Here is a 23,317-nt window from a genome sequence, read left to right as displayed (position 1 = left end):
TAGCAGATGGAAAAAAAAAAAAAGGTAAAATGTTAAAAAGAAATACATGTATATACTTTTTCTCAGGTTTGCTTATGGTTATGTGTTGATGAAATATAGGAAAGTTAATGCTAACAGCTGAAGTTCACCTGCTCTGTAGGATATTCTCAAGTCTATAATATTGTGGACATGCAGTTCTGCTGCAGTTTAGACTTAAAAATTCGTTACATGTGATCATCTTAGTCTTGATCTAAGCTTGAATTGATGGCTGAATGCAAAGGAAACCTGAAGGAAGCAACTGTATGTGTATTTTTGTATGTTCTAGTGCTTCAGTGGAATTTGGAAATCTGGATGAAAGTTCTCTGGTCCAAGCCAGTGGTAATGACCTTGGAACAGAGGACAGAGAATTGTTGAAAGCTTATCATCACAGTTTTGATGATGAAAAGGTGGATCTGGAGCTGATTATGCACTTACTTTACAACATCTGCAATAGTTCTGATGGGGGTAGGTATACACAAACAGTCTCATGTTTTTGCTGTGGATTCAACTTCTGATTATTTGTTATTTAGGGAAGATCTTCTGGATAGTGGTGTGCATGGTACTAACTTGTATTTTTATATATTTTAAGAGAATGTCTGGTTTAGTGTTGTAAATTGATTCTCTTTTTTAGGAGCAATTTTAATATTTCTTCCTGGATATGATGAGATAGTTAGCTTGAGAGACCGTATTATTTTTGATGACAAGAGATTTGTTGATAATGCCCACAGGTAAAACTTCTAGTTTCAATGATTGTCTCTAGGTTTATTTTTTTCCTTTAAATATACTTAAAAACTGCTCTTTATTTTGCATTAGATACCAAGTATTCATGCTTCATTCAAATATGCAAACTTTGGATCAGAAGAATGTGCTTAAAACTCCACCTCCTGGCATCCGCAAAATAGCAAGTATCAGATGACTTCTTCAGATACTAATCTATGTAATCTTTGCTTTTTACAGTTACTATAATGTTTTTTTGCTTGCAGATCCTTTCTACTAATATTGCAGAAACCAGTATCACAGTCAGTGATGTTGTATTTGTTATTGATTCGGGAAAGATGAAAGAGGTATGACTGGGGAGGAGTAAACTTCCTAAGATTATTTTAAAATAATAATACAAAGCTGTGATTTTTGGAGAAGTAGTGTTTTTTATTAGCTGAAAACCTGGTATGTGTAAAGTAACAAAACTTGTCGAAGTTTTGACATCCCTTTTCTTTATAACAAATCATAAAGATGAAGAAAAAACTTGTTTTATGAGACCCAGCTTCTTAAAAACCCTGCAAAAGCTGCTGCTAAATACAAAAGTAACTCGTCACTTCTGTTTGTATTTTAAAGAAAGTCCATTAGTTTAGACCCTCATCTTCCTGGAAGTTAGAGAATACTGGGAGTTCCCTTTGTTGTTTTTATTGTATCTGAATCAGGTGTAATCCAATATTAAGTTTTCAAATGTTCATGATATATTGAATGCCCCTTTACTGGTTACTTGTGAAATAAACATAGATAACATAATTAAAGTACAGCTCAGGACTTAGTTATAGAATAGAAACTATTAGATTTCATGGGATATAAACACAGCAAATCAACCAAGTTCTTGTATTAATACAAGTATTTTGTATTTCTGCACCAAATGCAGGAAAACTAGGACGTAATTTCCAAGTAAGGAAATGAGCAAAACTTAATTGTGTATAATAGCATATTTTTGCTTTCTGTCGTGATGCAAAGCAGAACTCATCATTTCTTGACTTTACCTAGAAAGTTTCTGATTTAGAAAACTGTGTAGCACAAAGACATTGTGAAAGAGGTGGCATAAATTCACCTACAAAGTATTTTTGAACATAACTGTGTGCCAGAAATCAGTCGTGCTTAGTATAATTTTTAGGAGAACATCTGTTGTCAATTTAAGTCATTAGTAATTCCTCTTTCATGTACCCTATTAAATCTTGATTTTATTTCCTTGCTTTTCTTTTTTAGAAGTCTTTTGATGCACTGAGTTGTGTTACAATGTTAAAAACTGTGTGGATTTCAAAAGCCAGTGCTATCCAGAGAAGGGGGAGGTAATAAATACTTTGTACGTATTTCTATCTTGCAAACATCCACCACCCTGTACACTAAGGATAAAGTACTAAATGTAAGAGGAGCAGTGTTGGATAACGATATTACTCTAGTCCGGTATAGTGTTTGACAATGGCCAGTATTAATTCTCTGCAAAAAAAAGCAAGGGTCAGCATATACTTCCATAGAGTGATTTCCCGATAGAAACGTGACTTGGGAATTTCCCAAAAACTTTACAGTAGGTTTGTTTTTCTTCCATGGAGGAATTTGTTAGCCTTTCACCTATGTAGTGCCAGCGCCCACTGGGTCCTTCAGATTTTACACTGCTTACTTTACTGTGGGAAAAGGGATGCCTGTTACAAGTTTTTCATACTGCTTCATCACTCTATTAGAAGAGACACTGAACGTTAATTCCTACATTACTTTCTCAAATTCCTGACTTCTGTTCTTCCCAGTGCTGGGTGAGGGCTAAGTACACTAACTATGTTTGCTACTACAGTATTGGTATTAGTCTGCTGGGATTTCATTCTGCCTGTGAGTGTTTGCTGTTTGTCCCCTCACTCAGTTGTTCAGTCCTTGTTCTACTTCTTACTCTGGATTGACTCCTGGTTCTTTGGGGCATGTTGAGGGGTTTTTACCAGAGGAAGAAATGAATGTATTCCTTATAGCAAAAACAACATCTGGATTGACCTTGGGCTAGCAAAACAAAACAAAAAACCAAACCGCTTCAGATGTTTTTGTTTCTCTAAATCTTTCAGTGTTAGGGTTAAATCATAATAACAAATTTCTATCACATCAAAAGTAGTTCATGTTCTAGAAGCCTCTTGCTTCACATTTGGCTAAATGACAACTTTATCTTTCTCTTACATATGCTTCTACATTTCTGTTCCATGTCTGTGGGATGTTTTATGGGGGAGTTAATTGTTTTTGTGAATTTTTTGCATTTCTTCTTTTTTTTAAAAGATGTTGTAATTAACAGCTTACCATATTTTATATTCAAGAGCTGGGCGCTGTCGGCCTGGAGTCTGTTTCCATCTCTTCAGCAGGCTCCGATTTCAGAATATGTTGGAATTTCAGACTCCAGAACTTCGAAGAATACCGCTTCAGGCATGTGTTTTCTTATGAATTACAACTTCAATATATTTATTAATGTCTAACCATGTTATCAATTTCAGTAGGAGTTTTTCCGTGTAATCTTAACTTTTGATTTTTAACTTGTAGGAGCTTTGTTTACACACAAAACTACTGGCTCCAGTTAATTGCCCAGTTGTTGACTTCCTCATGAAAGCTCCTGATCCTCCACCAGCTTTAATTGTGAGAAACGCCATAGAAATGCTCAAGGTCAGCATAGATACAGATCTAGACAGAATTGTATTTGCTTCTGTGCTTCAGGTGTGGCAACATATATTTCTGAGTTTTGTGTTTCTTGAGACTGTTCAGTTACTTAACGATGCTTCGTGTTTTTGTCTGTTTCCATTTTTGTAATGTTTTCAAGTTAACGGAAAAGAATGCTTAAGAATGTGGTCTCAAACTTCATACAGAGTTTGACTTACATTCTTAGTAGTCAGAACAAGTCTTTAATGTATTGTATTCACATCTTTTCTATTTTCACTGTATATTATTTTTATCTATGCTCTTCTCTCTCCCACCCCCCACTTACTGTTTTATTATCAGAAAATAGATGCCATGGATGTTTGGGAAGACCTCACTGAACTTGGTTATCATCTTGCTGAATTACCAGTAGAGCCACACCTTGGTAAAATGGTGCTGTGTGCTGTTGTTTTGAAGTGCCTGGATCCCATTCTCACTATTGCTTGCACTCTTGCATATCGAGACCCTTTTGTTCTACCTACGGTGGCCTCTCAAAAGCGTGCAGCTATGCTGTGCAGAAAACGCTTAGCTGCAGGAACATTTAGTGACCATATGGTGCTCCTCAGGGCTTTCCAGGTATTGTTTCATCTTCAGAAAGGATACTAATAGTACCTTAAGTACAAAAGTAAATGATATACCTATAACACTGGATGTGAAATGATTGACTAGAGCAAGTCCTTAGAGAATAAAGGTTCTTTTTGTGTAGCAGCTTTCCTATCTTGAATTAATTAATAATGTTGTAAGGAAACATTGTTTTCAGCTTTTCAATTTTATATTTTTTAACCTAAATTTCGACCATTACCATTTTAGCAGGATAGAAAACAATTTGGAGATAGATTAAGTTAATGTAGAGAATTGGGTAAGCAAAATTTAGTAATTGACTAGAGAAATGATTTGATACATTTCAGTTTGAGAATTGTTTTTGCCCTCTTTTTATTAACATGTCACTGTATTTAAGTGCATTTTCTTGTTTTCAAATTTGCCTATAGATTTGTTTAGCTAAAAAAGTACTCTTTGTAGGCATGGCAGAAGGCACGAAGTGATGGCTGGGAGAGAGTCTTCTGTGAAAAAAACTTTCTTTCTCAAGCTACAATGGAAATCATCATAGGGATGAGAACACAGTTACTTGGTCAGCTTAGAGCTTTAGGTAAGTAGCTCAGATTTTTCTTAACATAGTTTTTGAATTCAGTCTAATACAAGTGTATGTAGATTGAAATGAGAATAGTACTCACTGATGTTATTTTCCTTTCCTAATCTGAAATGGACATGTACTTTCTGAGCGTGGTGAAGATGCTAGAGTGAGGCACTCTGGCTGGTAACAGAATCAGATGCTAGTCAAAGTGAAAATACCCTCATATGTCCATATTTCACTTTTGTAAGAAATATGATATGACTCGTATGTGAAATGTTGCCTTAAATTTTATGTCCTATTAATTTATTTCTGTATGAGATATCTTTACTGTAAGAATGAATTATGTTTTGTGTTAGTATAAAACATCAAGAAGTATTTCAGTCAGGTGGTTTTTTTTTTCTTGGTGCTGTTAAAGTTGGCAATGTGAAAAATGCAACAAATACATAGTTTATTTCACCTTTTGTCTCAAATTCCTTTTTAGAAACAAAAATATGAATATGCAATCCAGTGTAATTTCTTTGTCCTCTTCAGGTTTTGTCAGAGCCAGAGGAGGTGCTGATATTAGAGATGTTAATGCTAACTCTGAAAACTGGGCTGTCGTTAAAGCTGCATTAGTGGCTGGGATGTATCCCAATCTAATGCATGTGGACAGGAAAAACCTGGTTTTGACAGGACCGAAAGAGAAGAAAGTGCGATTTCATCCTACATCTGTTCTTAGCCAGCCTCAATATAAAAAGGTAAGAAGTATTACTCTTTTTTTTTTGTGAACTGCAGATTCAAATATATTCTGTCAAACTTAAGGGAGTTTTAGAAATGTACCTCTAAATTCGTCAGTACTTTAAAGAAGCCTGCATGTGCCTGTTTTTAGACATTATGTTTTTAAAAAATACTTTTCCTGTCAGTTGATAAAATAAAGCACTGGCTTAAAGACACTGTTTTTTCACCAGAATTTTATTCACTTAACCCTTCCATTGGGACAAGATAATATGGCATTAAAAAAAAACAACAAAACAACAAAATACCCTTCTTACAAACCTGTTTTAGAGATACAGTAATCTCTGATCATAGTAACAAGAAGTTCTCCTCTGAAACTCAAATTTCTAGGTACAAGGAGAAAAAAGATTTAGCTTCAGAGATGTTTGAATGTTCTTCTGAAATGTGATTGAGTTTTGCTGTGTGTATATCTGTTCACATATTTATATGCTTAAAATGATAAATGTTTAAATTTATTTTAATTACAAATAGAGGTTAAAACAGCCTAGTCTCTCGATTGCTCTTGTGCAGATTCCGCCATCAAATGGGCAAGCTGCAGCTGTTCAGGCACTCCCTACTGACTGGCTTATATATGATGAAATGACAAGAGCTCACAGGATAGCAAATATCAGATGTTGTTCAGTTGTAACACCTGTCACTGTGGCACTCTTCTCTGGACCAGCTAGGTTACCACGTAATGCTTTGCAAGAGCCTTTGTCCTTTCGAGGTATATGGGATTTTGAATTTGGAATGTTTCAATTGGATATATAGTAGTATGTGACATAGAAAGCTTCTTTCACAAGATTATGTAATACATGCGTTAGTGAATCCTTAAAGCTACAAAGCTACAGTACCTGTAGCTATTGAAGAGTAGTTTTCTGGTTCTGTAAGTAGTGCCTCAGGCACACACAAGTAATCTTCTAAATATGTAAGATTTTTAAAAGAACATTAAGTGCTACATCTTGCTAATTTTGAATGTAACTTTTTAGGAGTTTCATTCTTCATTGTACTGTCAGAAATAACTACCACCTTGGCCTTATATTCTGCTGTAGGTAAAGATTATGAAACATGTGACAAGGATTGGGATCTATATTCTTAGTCTACAGAGCTGTTCTCATTAAAGGGTTGATTTCTTTGTAGATGTTAATTGATCAGAAACAGCATGTTTTATGCTTTCTTTCTATTACTAGTCATCCGTTCTGAAAAATTACTTTTTAATCAAATATTGTTTCATCTTCCCCATATTTCTAACTTGAGTTGTAACTGATTACTTAGATACGTTCCAGGTGAAGTCTCAGGCATCCCTGGTACAATGCTATTGAAGAATGACCTCAGGAGATCTCCTTTTCTTACTGCTATAATATTTATGAAAACATACCATATTAAACCATTTATGTCTTTACTGGACAGAAACAGGTTTGCTTTCATTTGTCTGAGATTAGTTAACCAGAAAAAATTTTGAACACAGGCATTGTTAAGTCCCAGATAATATTTGAATAATTACTTGTAAATTACTTGTAAGTTACACTAATCTGAGAACAGTTCAGCACCATGTTGTGTTATGAATAGTAGAGAAGTAGATTTACAGAATATTTTCCTCTAAGATTTGCACGTTTATGATGTAAGTGGGGGAGAAATTATGGAATGCTGCTACTTTAGGAAGCAGCGGGGCAAGAACCTCAGATTTGTGTCACAGGTTGTTGGGAGGCCTCCTTCAAGAATGTAATATGTCTGGAAGCCCAGCTGAAGTGCCTCTGCACCAATGTATACAGTGTTGTGTAAGCAGGAGGAATTGAAAATAGTGGTGCAATTGGAAAACTGTGATCTTACTGCTATCACAGAAACGTGATGGGATAATTCGTATAACTGGAATACTATAATTAAGGTAGGACAGGTGGAAGAGTTTCCATCTATTGTTAAGAAGTAGATAGACTGTGAAGAACTGCCTCTGAGAAATAGTAATAACAGGATTGAGAGCTTGTGTGTTAAAATTAGGACTGGACCAGTAAAAAACGTTTAGTGGTTGGGGTCTATTACAGGCCACATCTGATCATGGGGAGCCTGCTGACAAGGCTTTTTCACTTCAGCCTCGAGACATTGTGCTCACAGAATCTCATCTTGGTGGAGGACTTCAACCACCCAGATATCTTTTGGGAAGCAACACAGCAAAACTGCACATGATTCAGGAGATTCTTGGAGTCCATTGATGATAACCTTCTGGTTCCAGGTATTGGATAGACTCACCAGAGGTGAAATGTTTCTGGGCCTGGTGCTCACCAGTGTAGAAGAGATCATTAAAGAGGTTAAGACTGGAGACAGCCTGGGTTGCAGTGACAGTGCCCTGGTCAAGTTTGTGATCTTGAGGAATGTGGGCCTGGCAAACAGCACATCCTCCTGGAAGGAGATGTTAAGGCCCATATGAGATGAGGAGATGATCTGAGACAGCCAGCACAGCTTCACTAAGGACAGATCATGCCTAACCATTCTGATGGCCTTCTGTGATGGAATGCTCCTTTAGTTGTCCTTCCACTGTCCACCAGTGTATCTACCTGGACGTGTGCAAGGCCTTTGGCATGATCCCACACCACATTCTTGTCTCTAAATTGAAGAGATACGGATATGAATGCTGAACTATTAAATGGATAAAGAATTGATTGGAAGGTTGTAGCCAGAGGTTTATTGTCAGTGACTCTTTAATCAGTTGGAGGCTGCTTTTGAGTGGTGCCCTCCAGGGGTCTGTCTTGGGACTAGTGGTCTTCACCGTCTTTATCAGTGACACAGACACTGGGATTGAGTGCATCCTCAGCAGATTTACTGATAGCATCAAGATGAGTGGTGCGGTTGCTACAACGGAAGGAGGGAATGCCATCCAGAGGGACCTGGACGGGCTTGAAAAGTGGGCATGCAAGAATCTGATGATGTTCAACAAGCCAAGTGCAAGATGCTGCAGTCCCAGATATGAATACTGACTAGGAGAAGAACTCAGTGGGAGCAGCCTGCAGAGAAGAACTTTAGTGTCCTGATGGACAAAAAGCTGAATGTGAGCAAGCAGTCTGCTCTTGCAGCCTCAAAGGCCAGCTATATCATTCAAAAGAGGGGTGGTCAGCAGGGTGAGGAGGGCGATTGTCCCTCTTTACTCGGCTCTTGTGAGGCCCTGTCTGCGGTACTGTATCCAACCCTGGGACTTTCAGTACAGGTAGGATGCGGAGCTGTTGGTCTGGGTCCAGAGGAGGGTCACAGAGATGATCAAAGGGCTGGAGCGCATATGCTATAAAGAAAGATTGAGGAAGTTGGTGTGTGTTTGGCCTGCAGAAGAGAAGGCTCTGGGGACATCTCATTGTGGCTTTCCAGTACTTGAAGGGAGCTTACAAGCAGGTGAGGACCAACTTTTATGCTGTCTGATGGTAATACAGCAAGATGTAATGGCGTCAAACTAAAGGAGAGGAGATCTAGGTTAGATGCTGGGAAGTAAATTTTTTTTTTACTCAGAAGCGGATGAGGCCCTAGGACAGGTTGCCCAGAGAAGCTTTGGATGCTTCATTACAGGTGGTGTTTAAGGTCAGGTTGGATGGATCCCTGGCCTTGTAGCTGGCAATCCTAACCATGGCAGGCAGTTTGGAGCTAGATGATCTGTAATGTCCCTTCCAAACTAAGCCATTCTGTGTTACTACTGAACGTTACCTGAGCTATAATCACTTTGCTAAAATTGAGCAAATCCCTTCTGACTTAGTTCTCCATAAGTATGATTAGGCAGCTACTCCATGAACTCTTAAGTAATAGTTAATTCTCCTTTACCTTGTTAATTTATTTGCAGTTAATTAAAAATGAACTTGCAAGAAATGTAGGTTCTGTAGTGGCCCAGGCGAGTTTCCTTCTTTCTGCAAGTTCTTCTGCTTCCATTGGTGTAGCCACCCTCACGGGGCAGTTACCACCATCCAGGATTCAGTGTAGAGGTAGAGCACTGTCCTCTTCTTTCATTCAGTAATGTCTAAAGCCAGCTGGATGGTCCTTCTGCAAATTTGGCTCTGTTCTTTTAACCTTTCAGCTCATTGTGTTGGACTCCCTACTGCAGCCTTCCACTCCTGATGCTTTCCCACAGTGTGACAGGATCCATCAGTGGACAAGAGATATTTCTTCTTACTTCCTGGCAGTTTATAGTGGAACTTCCTCAGCATGCGTCACCTCCTCTTCTGGTGATAGCCTGAAATCTTTGCCTTCCAATTTAGTCCTTAATTACTTCTGAGATTCCTAGAATTTCTTGTTTGAGCCTATTGTTTACGTGTGATCCACTTAAATCCACATAGCATCAGTTGCACGAGAGGACCTTCCCTTCGAACATCCAGCCCCATACAGGCAGTCAGGTGCCAAAAGGTGCTGTGCTTCAGTACCAACCACATCCAAAGCAGCTTTGAACCCTTCCTGTTCTGCTTAAGAAAACTTGATTTTCATAATTTGAAAATCTGCCATTGTTTTAATTCCTGAAGTTAATTTACAAGAAATGCAAGGCTGGGTGAGTATGACTACTGCTTCCTGGAGAATACCCTGATTTGCATAGGCTTTCGTGTAGTGGGTTAACAAGGTGAATCTAGACTGGATGTGAAATGGTATTGGCCTCTTTATAAACTCTAAGGCGGTGGACGCACCCAGTGGTATAAATCTACACTTTCCCCAGATAAGTAAAGTAACAAGCTTTAGAACAAGCTTTTCTGAACTGTGTCTGTGGTAGTTGTCCCTAGATTGTAGAAGATGCTAATAGTTACTCTGTTTCTGCTCTGTTTTTCTTGCTTTCTTCCTCCTGCCCCTCAACAGTACTTAAGTGGTAAATCCAATAGCAGAAGTCAGTCTGGTCAGCTGTGAAGGCAGGACTAACATGGGCTTTAACTTCAAGGTAGCAGTAAGCATTTTGTTCCAACTCAAAAGAACTTGTCTGAGATGTTGGGAATGGCAGTAGTGTGCACAGAGGACAGTTTGTGGTAGTGCTTAGTTTGATGTAAGATGTAAAACTCTGAGAATAATTTACAGCTTTTTTATGTAGTATTTCTGTAGCAACCAATATTGATTTTTCTATTAGAAAGGAAAGCCAGTATTGTTATATTAAATTACTTAAAGTCATATATATGAATAGAACAGATTAATATCCTTAAATTGTAGTTACGTAGTCCTGAAGTCTCATGAATTGTAATAAAGTGTAGTTAGAAATAAGGAATGCAAATGATATTATGAAATGTGTGTTGTCAATATTGGTACTAAAAAGTGTAACATGCACACTTTTTTCCTCCACAGACCATTTCATTTAATAGCTTGAGCCAGTTTATTTAAACTAAATAGCAGTTTGAAATAATATAGCAAAATATTTGTATTGCTTCTAGCTGGAAAATGCGTTTTAAAGGTTAGCAGTTAAGTTCTACTTTTAATGACAATTAGTAAGAAGAAATGAAGTACAAAGAAACTTTCATTTATTTTTTTCATTTAAGTTTGATGGTATAGGAATAGAAGTTAATCTATTTTGCCACCTATTTCCTAGAATTTGAATATAAATAAGAGACAGTTTTAATCTTTCTTGTAATAGCCAAGGAGCAAGACCCTTAAAAAACAGTTTTTTAATAGAAATCAAGAATTACTTCTAGAAATGAAAATCCAATTTAATAGTGCGTATATATACACAAATATATATTCATAGTTACTCAGATCTGGTGTTTTACTAGGAAATAAAGCATAGCGCAGTGTGTGATTTTGCAAGGAGCTTCAAGCCAAAAGTTTGTGTTATAACCTTCATCAGTATCTATCAACAAATTGTTACGTGGCTTGAGTCATGAATGTGGGTGCTTACGTAACAGGACCCTCAGGAATTCTGGGTACTGGAGTTCTACTGAAGCAAATGCAGATGAGCAGATGTGTTACTGAGATGTATTCATAGCAAATAAATGTCATTTTAAAATGTTTCTTTGAAAAATAGGTGAAATAATATAATATTTAATTTAGAAGGAAAACTGTTATTTCATGCATTATGCTATTGAGTAGTTTACCTCTAAGTGACGATTGTATAGAAATGTTAATGTTCGTTTTATATATGTTTAATTCAGGAAGTAGGGTATCTAATGATGACAGTGATAGTGGGATGGAGGACGAAAGATCCAATGTGGCACTACTGAAACTAGATGAATGGCTCCATTTCAAACTGGACTCTGAAGTAAGTAATGTACAGAGAAGCTCTGAATATTTTCAGGAGTTGGAATTATTAATGGATTATGGAACATTCAAAATTCAGATGCAGTAATAAAACTATCTTAAAAAAGAGTTCAAAACAGTTTTTAGATAATATGGGAGTTAAATTCTGGTCTTTTAAAATATGTTGTCATTTGAGTTAGTTTGCGTAAGAAAATGATCTCCCTTAGAAATTAAACTCTTCCTTAAAAATCATGTAATACTTTCTTTTCTCTCTGTTTAGTCTGTATTACTATAGGAAAAAAGTGGAAGTGAAAAATAAGTTTTGTAAATTTACTGTATAATTTTGAATTTCTCACAGAGCTAATTGAAATAATAAGTTCGAGTAATGACCTTAAAGTGCCTTTTTACTTCCATTGATAAGAACTTAGTAGCTTTCTTTAAATTTTTTTTTTCCCCTGTCTTTACTGGTGGTTTAATATTGCCCTTTGGCTTGCACTCTGTTCATTCTAGAATACCAGATACTGCCTGATAAAAGAGACTGTACCTGTGTGATCTAACTTTCATTAGTGTTTAACAGTTTGTATTCATTACAGGTTGCTGGTTTGCTGATGCAACTCAAACTGAAGTGGCATAGCTTACTTTTGCGCCGTATGCGAGCTCCTTCTAAACCTTGGTCTCAAGCTGATGAAATAACTATAAGAACAATTATATCTGTTTTAAGTATTGAAGAACAGTTTGCGGGTTTGCTGCAGCCTTCAGGAGTTGGTCAGAGGCCAAGGCCTGTTTCTTACAATGAACTTCCTTCAGCACCTACTTGGAGGTCAACCAGCAGCTCAGCAGAAAATGAATTATCTGATGATTCCTCTAATGCTGAAAAGTAAGCTTTTGAAAAGTTACAGCTAAAAGAACCCTGTTTTCTATAAAAGCTCCAGTTGTATTTTAGTTAGGGATTAAAAAGGGGGGAAAAAAAGGAAATTGGTGTTTTCTTGTATTGCTTTGTAGCTGTGATTTCACTGATAAGGGTTCCATATGTATGCCTGCTGTATGACAGTACAGTCAAGAATGTTCATGAATTGTGATCTCAGAGAGAAAGTAGTAAAAGAGGTTTGATGTTCTAAACTGATGCATGATGAGCAGTATACATTTCTTAAAGCGTTTGATATAGTTTGTAATTTCTGTAATGCATATAGTTATGTGATATGCTGATGTGTATACGTAAGTATTTCTGTGATTGCTTGCCAAACTCTTGTATGTTAACACCATTTGGTACCAACCTCTACTTCTAGAGTTCTAAGGAAGTCTGCACCTCCAACATTTCATCAGCCAAGAAGATACAAAGAAAAAAATATTTTGCCTTCCAAACGAACATCAGATGAGAAGTCAGATCAGTCATCAGTGAAATCTACAGGCAGCAGTTGCTATCCTAGCCCGTGTGCTAGTCCTTCTTCTCCAATGTCTGGAAAGGTAGTATTCATAAATTACCCACTCTGATACCCACTCTGAATTTCAGAAATAAATTCACTGATACCTTTCAACAGCTGCTGTGCATTACATGGATAAATTAAGATCTTTGTGTTTTGATTTTTAACAGCTGCATAACACTTTTTTTTTCTTGGAGGTTACAACCTAGACTAACTATCCTCATTATATTAGTTAAATACAGTTAAAATGTTATTTGTACACTGCTGAAATCAAGTCTATGCAAAATAGGAAATCTGAGGTAAAGCTATCCAAAGTAGAAGAGTTTTTCTAAAACTATATATAATAAGCTGAGAAGGTGTTCTAGATTCTTATTCTAACTACTACATAATACAGATCTGAAGAATTATGTAGTAATTCTGAATTCATTGTTTTTGCTTTGAATTCTGTCTCCTTCTGTTTCCATAGTACCATATACCAAGATACTGATTCTCTTTGTGTTTTGCTTTTTATTTTGTTACCTGCCTTGTTTTTACTGTTTTCTCTTTTAATGACAAACACTTTAACAAAGCATGTGGTTTTTATTGCAATAATTCTCCCAGTATGCTTAAATAGTAAAAAAGCCAAAGTAATAGTAAACCAATCACTAAGAAGTAAAACTATTGTTCCTCTAGGTATTAATACAGTGGCATTGGAGGGCTTAAGAATTTTTCAGTCTGTCAATTTTAAAATTTAGTCACTGTGAAAGAGAATCAGTGTTTCCTGAAGTAGTTGAGGCAACAGTTGAGAAGGATTAATTTCTAGAAGGACACACTCGAGGTGTGTCAAACATCAAAACATTTAAGTTAGTCAAGGCTATTGAGTCATATTTTCTTGCTTGTTTGCTGCTTCTCATGAATACTTGTTTTGAAAAGTGCTTCAAAAATGTAAAATAGATTTGAAATGCATTTAAAAGCCAATCCATATGGAACTAACTCAAAAGTTCTGTTTGTAGTACAATCTGGGGGTGGAGAGCAGGAATACAGTCAAAATATTTGAAAGTCAAAAGTTTTTGAAAACTAAAACTTCATCATAACTTAATTTTTCTGGGGTTCCAAAACTCCTTCACCAAGAAGTCTGAGTATGCCAGTTTGGTACTTTTAATGAAAGGCAGCAATCTGCAAAATCTTGATATTTCTCAACAGAAAGGTACATAGTGTATTACGCCAAGTAATGAATAAAAACTAAACAGAGCTTTTTGGAAGAGCAGCTTGGTTTACTTTATTTTCTGTTCAAGGATCTGGACACTTTCAGGTGAGTCTTTACTTGGTGCTTACTTAATACCAATTATTAGGGGAGTGCAGTAGATGACTCCAGGGTGAAGATTTTTGCTTAGGGTTTTTGACTTTCTAGTTTAGTGTAAAAGCAAATGAATATGACGGCAAAGGAAAGTGTTCTTCATTCTTCTCTGTAATATACCTTCTCAGATAACTTATCTTATTACTCAAATAGTAAAGGCTGAATTGCATTCAGACATCTGTCAGATTGTTTTTAATGAATTAGCTACATTTATCCATTAAAAAGAAACAAACAAAAAAAGCTAAAAGATTTCTACAGTTACCTTTCCAGTCAAAAACTAACATTGTAAGTGAATAAGTAGTTACAATGCATCGGCAGTTCTAGGGCTGAGAGACTCATAAATGACTCACGACAGACTTGGATAAAATCTCTTTTGCCTTAGCAGTAATTTCTAAAATGTAAAAGACTAGGAAGCTGTATTATGATTCTTGAGCAACTTTGTCTTGACTTCACAAATTGTTAGGTCAGAGGATGTGGTCTTCATGACGTATAGAGTATGCAGTAATGTTTTGTGTTATGAATTCTAGTTTAGAGAGATATTTGTCAACATAGTTTCTGATTGGAAGTTAAAGACCTGACCTAGTTAAGTGAAGCTGTGTATTAGCTGCATTATAAAAAGGGCTAAACTGAACCTTCCCAGGTTGCAAAAACTTAATATATCTTTTTAACACAAAACTGTTCATAAAAGTTAGTCTAATGAACAAGTCTAAATAAATGCAGCTGTTATGGTGATGGCATGTAATGATTTGCCAAAGCACATGTACTATTGGAAGGAAATGTTGGCATGTTACTTGGTACTGAAAATGATCTGCTGTGTTGGTGCTCTCCAAAAAGGAAATGGAAAGAAAGAGATGCTGAAATCTGGAGTATCGGGGTTGATGTTGCCTTATCTCCATTTTTCACATTTTTCACATTCATGAGAATTTGAAATTTACATTGCAATTAATATTTTCTTGCACCAAGTCTCTCTTTTTAAAAATTTCTATTCCATCTACTGATTTCCATTGAAGTCTGTCTTGAGCTAAATCTGTTTCAATTGTGTGTCTGGTGATTTAATGCTGGTAGATAACGAGGGTCATGACAGAGATCACTGAGGGAAACTCAGTGCACCCAAATCCTTGTGTCCCAATGGGATGCACCCATGAGTTCTAAGGGAGCTGGCAGCAATGATTTCCCAACCACTCTATCATCTTTGAGAGGTCGTGGAGAATGGGAAAAGGTGTCTGTGGAATGGAAGAAAGCCATCTTCAAAAAGGGGCAAGGAGGAGGAGCTGGGAAACTACAGGCCTGTCAGCTTGACCTCTGTACCAGGGAAGGTCGTGGAGTAGATAGTCTTGAGTACAATCACACAAGACAAGCAGGGCATCAGGCCTAGTCAGCATGAGTTCATGAAAGGCAGATCTCACTTGACCATCCTCATCATGAGGCCTGTGGACATAGTCTACATAGACGTTCGTAAAGCCTTTGACCTGTTTCTCACAGTATTTTCCTGGAGAAGCTTGCAGCCTGTGGCTTGAACAGATATACTGTCTTGGCTGGTTGAAAACCTGGCTGGATGGCTGTGCCCAGAGCACAGAGGTGGATGGAGTTAAATCCTCCTGGTTACTGGTGGTGTTCTGCAGGGGTCAGTATTGGACCTGGCATTAATATCTTAGTTGATGATTTGGGTGAGGGATTGAGTAATACCTCAGTGAGTTTGCAGATGACACCAGACTGGGAGAAAATGTTGATCTGCCAATGAAAGCACGCTTAAGCGCCATTTCCCTGCAAAGGGCAGCAGATCTGCTTCCCTCCGCGCTCCCAGCATGGCTGCGGTGTGAAATGGGGTCACGCTTCACCTCTGCTGCTTTTGCGCAGCGTGGAGGAGGAAGGCTGCAGCGATCACCCCGCGCATCTCCATCCTGTTCGAGGAACAGGATTTCAGGTAGCATCTTGTAAGAGGAAAAATGAAAGATACTTTTGATATTTCTAGCTGTAAACATTTTTATACATCCAGCTGCTTGAGGGATATTGTGAGATCATCCTAAAGCTAATTTGAATGTTTAGTCTTCAGTCCAATCATTATTTAATTCCACAGTTTAAAACTGTGTTTTTCCTTTCATGTTTCAATTTTTGTTCCAGGGATTTGCTAGAATGTCTTTAGAGATACAGACTTGGGGAGGAATGGCTGGAAAGCTGCCTGATGGAAAGGGACCTTGGTGTTCTGATGGACAGTCAGCTGAATGAGCCAGCAGTGTGCCCAGGTGGCCAAGAAGGCCAGTGGCATCTTGGCTTGTATCAGGAGTGGTGTGGTGAGCAGGACTAGGGAAGTCATCCTGCCCCTGTACTCGGCACTGGTGAGGCCTCACCTCGAGTACTGTGTTCAGTTTTGGGCACCTCAGTACAGAAAGGACGTGGAGGTACTGGAGCAGGTCCAGAGAAGGGCAACGAGGTTTGTGAAGGGCTTGGAAAATCTGCCCTATGAGGAGAGGCTGAGGGAGCTGGGACTGTTTAGTCTGGGGAAGAGGTGGCTGAGGGGAGACCTTATTGCTCTCTTCCAGTACCTGAAAGGTGATTGTAGCGAGAGCGGGGTAGGTCTCTTCTCACTGGTGACCGGACAAGGGAAAATGGCCTCAACTTGTGCTATTGGAAGTTTAAGTTGGATATGAAGAAAAACTTCTTTACAGAAAGGGTTGTTAAGCACTGGAATAGGCTCCCCAAGGAGGTGGTTGAGTCACCGTCCCTGAATATGTTTAAAAACCATTTGGATGTGGTACTCTGAGACATGATTTAGCAGAGGGTTGTTAGAGTTAGGGTAGTATGGTTGGATTTGATGATCTTTAAGGTCTTTTCCAACCTGAGCGGTTGATTTTGTGATTCTATTGCAAATAGTTCTTCAGACTGAAAGAGTCTTAAGGATCTTTACACAACTGTTCTCTATTTATGTCCATGATTCTACAAAGAGCTAATCTATCACTTGTTTACACTTTACTGAATTAAGCTTAAAACAGAAAGAATAATGATCTTTATCTTTAGAAAGGCACAGGATATGTGATTCAAATGTTCTTGTGTATAGTGGTGGTCTGTTCAGTTAGAATTATCTTCTTAAAAAATGATGTCTTACTGTCAATGGGAAGAAAGCTCAAACAAACTGGGCTGATCTTTTGTTTTCTTTCAGCCCTATTTAAAACAAACAAAATCTTGTGCAGGGAGTTCCAATGTATATCTCAACAGCAAAGAGGATGAGCTCTTCCAGAAAAACTGAAAGTAATCGCCTTTATCTGTCTTGTTCCACGTAGTTTAATACAGTACAAACTTCTCTAATTCTCTGTTTATTTCTAGGAGCTAGATCCGCAAATTGGAGAGCAGTTGCTACAGCTCTGGGGTCATACTACTTCAGCAGGAAAAACCTCAACTGACAATGTAAAGTTATAAAATAGAAGTAGGTATTTCTCGTATTATTTACTTTTTGTGATAGAGGAAAAGCTATCTATATGCAATATATCTTGACGGCATTTGTCTTTGCAGCTAAGAAATAAGAGAAGATAACGTTTACTAACTACTTGTTTTTTTTTTTCCAGCCCTGGTTATCAAAACATTACTTAAAGCCAGAAATGTGCCTACAATGTAAAGATGAGGAAGAAGATGGTGCAACAAGCTCTGAAATCGTTAGTGATGCTGTGCAGCTAGCACTGGAAGAATAAAAGGAAATATAGTTGATTATAATATTTTTCATGTATTAACAAAAATCATAACATTGTTCACCAGTCTGATTTCAAGTGAATTATTTTTTTCTAAAATAAGATATTCAGTATGTAGGTGATCTTCAGAAATATGATTAAATTAAAAACAAAATTTGAAATAGTGCTTACTGGGTTTTAAATAGCACAGCAAGTACAATTTGAACTGCTTAAGTACACAGTAACATTCAAAGATTTTTCATCATAAGCGGTAAAGAAACCAGTGTATTATTAATTGGTCTTGCAGGTTCTTGAAATCAAATAAATTTCATTTACTAAAATGAATAAAAGATTCCCTTAAGTATTAATTGAAATTCCATTTGAGAAGTCAGTATGTATTCATACAAACAATTGTTGAGCAGCTGGAGAATATTGAAGTTCATTTAAATACGTAAATCAAAGGGAGTGTGAGACTCCTTTGAGAGTTGTCTTGTTCGATATTTGCTCCCAGTTTGTAGTTTTACACCTTTTTAAAGATGAGTGTAGTTTACTAAGTCTCAATTGCGTGGTAATAAGTGAAAATCTAATAGGGCACCAATGTGGGCATTCTTAGAAGATGATTAGGGTTCATTAAAAAAATAACTGCCAGCATAGCTTTCTTTGTTTTACCAAGTTTCTCTTTACAGGTTAACTTCTTGGATTGTAAGATTAGTGTAAATTCACTCTATTTGCTGTCAGCACAATGTTTGTAATTGATCTTAAAATAAACAGAGACTTCTCTGCCTATGAGCCTGCTCTTATGTTCTTGATGTTTACTAAAGTGTTCATACAGAGTGCAGAATACTCCATTCATTCTTGCGTGCTGTGTAGTGACTGCCAATATGCATACTCAATTGGTATTGACTTTACAGGTCTACCTGGATCCTTGTAAAGCTGGTATTGCCTGACAGGGTATTTCTAGAGATCATGTATACAATGAAGGTGTAAGGCTAGTGTCATGTTCTTCGGTATTGCTGAGCTGTAGCATGCAAAACAATGTGGACTTGTATTGCCTTGTACAGTGTTTTAGAATCCTGTGCATGTGAGAGTTAGAACTGGATGGGTAGCAGGAATGGGATGTGACTGGTCAACAAGCTGAAAATGGCGCTACTGTGATGTGACAATAAAAATGATCGTCTGTTCACAGAGTCTGACACTTGTAAGTCACTTGTCCAGAGAAGATGCGATTTTCTTCTTTCTGCCTGCCTGATAACCATGGTCATGCAAGTCTTCATGTGCACGGGTATTGGAACTAGCCCAGTCTTAGTGGATCACTGCACTTCCCTGTCTTTAGGATATAGATAATTTTACTAGTAATCTGTATTTATTCCTGTATCATTATTCAGAGAGAATTGCTTATCCCTAAAGATTTTGTTCTGGAATATGTTACCATAATCCTGGACTTGGCAGGGCTGCCTTAAAAGTGTTGCAGTCCCAGCCTACTGTGAAGGTATTTTTTGTTTGTTTGTTTTTCCCACTTAACATCCTTTGTTGTGGATTCCCTTGTATTGTGTTAAACAGGATACACGTAAGAAATTTCTTCAAACATAAGCTAAACGGAGAAGTAGGAATTCGTAGCTGTTTTTCTGAGCTATAAGTATGGTTGATTGTATCATCTTTCATTACTTAATAATTACCATTTAGAAGAGAGATAGGACTTAAATTCTAGAGAAGTTGGCAATTATTTCATTCATTCAAATAAAATTGGTGCTCAGGGAAGACCATACCAGAGATGAGTAATGGTTAGAGAACAAATCTTAGGAACTTGTCTTGAAGCAACTGAAGCCTTGAAAAGTCCTCTGTATGCAGATACTTACACTAATTTTTTAAAAAGTTTACTTCTGATCTCTATAATTGTAAACTCAGCACTCTCTAGTTGTAAGCATGTAACAGAATCACAGAATTGTAGGGATTGGAAAGGACCACTGGAGATCATCTAATCCCACTCCCTGCTAAAGCAGGTTCCCTGCAGCAGTTTGCATGGTGAAGTGTCAAGATATTCTTGAGTACCTCCAGAGAAGGAGATTACACAGCCACTTTGGATAGCCTGTTCTAGTGTTCTGTCATTCTCGGTGTAGAGAAGCTCATCCCTATGTTAGTATGGAATTTCCTCTGTTCTAGTTTGTGCCCGTTACTCCTTGTTCTTTTCAGTGGTGTGCAGTGATGGAAAATATATATTATTTTTATATATATATTCAAATATATATATTTGAATTGTAGAATATCTGAATTGAATCTGTAAAATATCAGAAATATATGGAATTCATTAGTATAATAAAAAGCTTAGAACTGAAACTGTCCAAGTATTTGATAGGGTACCGAGATAAACAGTTATGCATCAACAAGTAAGCAGCTTGTAGGGACACTTTATCAGCATCTTGTTTCCATTTCTCTCAATTGGTTTACCTAGTTGCAGCTTCTCTAACAACTGGAAGGCTCACCTTCTCTTTGTATTCAAAATCCAAATTTACATATTTATAGCATACACCGAAAGTCTGAAAGAGCATTCAGAAGAGGATTCTGAGAGAGCAGGCTTTATTTTTCAGGCTTTGATTTAAAAAATAATAAAAATCAAAAGTTATTATAAGTCATTAAAGTTTTAACTGGCCTTCAGAATAAGGTCAACTAAATGTGCCTGGGGGTATTTTGAGTCATGTATTTGAGTAACACCTACAGAATTAGATCCATGATACAGAAAGGAAGGAAAGGTAGTTTCCCTTCTTTCCTTGTTCACACAAGAGAAGAAGGCTGAAAGCTTCCTTCTTGCTCATCCCAAGCACTAGTGCCCATCCTGACAGAAGCAAAATGGTTGGTCTTTGACCTATTCCTAGTAACTTGAGATGACTGAAAGATTCTTTCCTACTGCTTCTCAGATACGTTTTTGGTTACTACTAAGAAACACAAGAAGCAAGGCTCCCTTGTGCTTGACACATCTAAAATGAAGATCTTCTTGAAAATAACTTACAAATTATTTAAATAGCTGAATTTATCATTAAGAGCATGGTAACTTCACTTTTAACAGCAGCAATAGAAGAAAAAATAGATTAAAATCATTACTTCTGATTTTCTTGTCTGAATTCATCATGTAGAAGCTACTTGAGAGTTTTGAAGAAGCTTTTCTCTGCGAGCTAGTTTTTCAATGCTGGTAGAAAGTACAATGTGACCATTTTTTTTGTACATAGGAGAGATCTGTGGTTGCCTTTGTAACCAGCTCAGCGTAAGTTCTTGTTTATACTGCAGCTTTAAAATACAGCAAATCTTTATTTTCTAAGCAATACAAATTTACTTATTTCTCAGTGATACGGTATTTTTTATGTTTGGTACTGGATACAAATTTTGCTCCTCCTGCTGCTTGTAGTTCCACAATAGCAATCAAGAATCTGTATGTAAGCCTGGCAAGATGGGACAATTTTTCCCACACACTGGCGTTATCTCTTCTGTACAGCTAACCCTGTTGGTTTTTCATCCAAGTGACAGGCAAGTGTCAGGTCTGTAAGGAAGAAGTGGAAGAGCAGAACATTTTTTGAACTCACTGATCGGATGAGAGTGTGACCCAGATCAAATGCAGTATTGCAAAGTAGTTAGAAGGCCATTCTAACAGTTTTTTGTAGCTGATAATTACTTTTTTAGGACAAAAGTGAGATACACTTAGAGAGAATGATTGAGCTTAGAAGGGACCTCTGGAAGTCATATAATCCAACCCCCCCCTAGTCAGTAAGAGTCACTCAGAGTACATCATACCAGATCACATCCAGGCAAGTTTTGAATATCTCTCCAGAGAAGGATAATTCACCACCACTGGCAACCTGCTCCGGTGCTCTGTCACTGAGAATGGTAATAGCGGAAAAGCAAACCTGTAAGCCTGAAAGTAGTTGTCACGGAGTTATCTAGATCAATCTGTGTCTGTGACAGGGGGCAGAAGGCCTGCAGGCCCACTGCTCCCCAGAAAAAGAGAAAGGGAAAAGGGGGAGAGTAGAAAGATGGGAGCTGGGCCTGAAAAAAACAGAACAGAGACAACTATCTAAGGAGGAAACTTCATTTTACTAAATATGATATCGGAATGCAAGATAACTTGATTTAATACAATATAATTGGAACTGAGGCTAATAAATAAAATGAGAGTGTCCAGAACCAAAGGCCTTACTCTGAATTGAAGACGAAGTGGCTGGAAAGCACGGCCACACACTGCCAGGCAGCAAGAGAGAGAGCGAGTCCCTGATTTCATCCCATTTCTTATCTTCCCCTCTGAACACAAAATCCTCTGAGGTATGTAGTTCTTCTCTTCTGAGAACCAGGTATCTGGAAAGTTGTCAGTCCATGGAACTGGAACATTGACTCTTTAATTCCCCGTGCTTTACATGATGTTATGGTGTGGAATATCGATAACAAAAATCGTGAAACCATGACAGTAGTTGTTGTGTTGCAATGCTTGTTTGTAGGTAATGGTGGAAAATGACGGTTAAATTTCTTAATTTCTTAATTTTATACTTGGGATTTAGGAAGTTACTGAAGGGAGATGGCAAAGATTCCTGCCTACCACAGAAAACATCATGTACAAGCACAAGATTTAAATGCTCTCCAACTGGATTGGTCAGAGATTGGCAGAAGAACTAGCGATGAAACAACATCTGAAAGAATTCATTAGCTGTTTTGAACACAGAATTATTACTGTGTGGTCTGGACATAGGAGAGAGGTCAAAAACAAAAAGACATAGGAGGAAACAATCCCAGAAAGTTGTTGGCAGAACTCAGGCCTGTGTAAACATTATGTCAGTAGTCTGCAGATCAAACAACAAAGGAATAATTATCTAGACAACACTGGTTGTGTAAAGGTTTGTCCTGCATGAAAAGACATGAAGAACTTACTTTCTTTGGCTCAATAACAAGAATTCAACAGAGAGGCAATTGGTAAAAAGAAGGAAAAGCAGAATATTGGTCTGGTTAAGGAAGCTGAAAATGCCAACAGAAAAGGCAATAGAGCCAATATTCAGTATATAAAGTGGATCTCCCAGCCAGCCCAACAACCATAATGAAATTCAATCACATCACATGCCATGCTGTCCTTTCGGGTATATCTTTACAATGACGAAAGAAGGAAGAGCTAGTTAAGCTGAAGCAGAGGAGCTTCTGCTTCACATGGAGTCTGTGTGACCACTGTTCTTATTGTGGTAAAAAAGTATCCATCAAACACGTGGTTCTAGATGAAATGAAATTGTCACTTAGGAATTCACAATATGATTGTATTTTGATGTTTGGTGAAATCATTAAAAACTTTAATTCAGTTTAAACAGTTCAGTATAGTTCTTACATAGACTTTTTCAACTTCCCATTTTGAAATCATCTCAATGTTATTTGGAAATAAAATATCACT

General features: G+C 37.4%; 1 protein-coding gene across 2 annotated transcripts; it reads left to right on the top strand.

Moving 5' to 3' along the window:
• Nucleotides 1-236: 236 nt before the first annotated feature.
• On the top strand, nucleotides 237-19,090 carry YTHDC2 (YTH domain containing 2). 2 transcript variants are annotated; one of them, XM_019610567.1, is made up of 16 exons: nucleotides 237-483; nucleotides 650-746; nucleotides 832-919; nucleotides 1,002-1,082; nucleotides 1,987-2,069; nucleotides 3,069-3,174; nucleotides 3,289-3,408; nucleotides 3,742-4,014; nucleotides 4,459-4,585; nucleotides 5,102-5,307; nucleotides 5,855-6,050; nucleotides 11,407-11,513; nucleotides 12,085-12,368; nucleotides 12,778-12,955; nucleotides 17,570-17,669; nucleotides 17,809-19,090. In XM_019610567.1, the coding sequence occupies exons 1-15, from the start codon at nucleotides 252-254 to the stop codon at nucleotides 17,660-17,662; spliced, it is 2,271 nt and encodes a 756-aa protein (XP_019466112.1). In that variant the 5' UTR covers nucleotides 237-251; the 3' UTR covers nucleotides 17,663-17,669; nucleotides 17,809-19,090. The 2 variants fall into 2 exon arrangements, with proteins under 2 accessions (XP_019466112.1, XP_019466113.1); XM_019610568.2 differs by lacking the exons at nucleotides 12,778-12,955; nucleotides 17,570-17,669; nucleotides 17,809-19,090 and adding an exon at nucleotides 7,411-7,550 and having other exon boundaries at nucleotides 12,085-12,212.
• Nucleotides 19,091-23,317: the final 4,227 nt, after the last annotated feature.

Source organism: Meleagris gallopavo, chromosome Z (assembly GCF_000146605.3).
Source record: "Meleagris gallopavo isolate NT-WF06-2002-E0010 breed Aviagen turkey brand Nicholas breeding stock chromosome Z, Turkey_5.1, whole genome shotgun sequence".
Lineage (NCBI taxonomy): Eukaryota > Metazoa > Chordata > Aves > Galliformes > Phasianidae > Meleagris > Meleagris gallopavo.
This window is presented reverse-complemented; position numbering and strand designations above follow the sequence as displayed.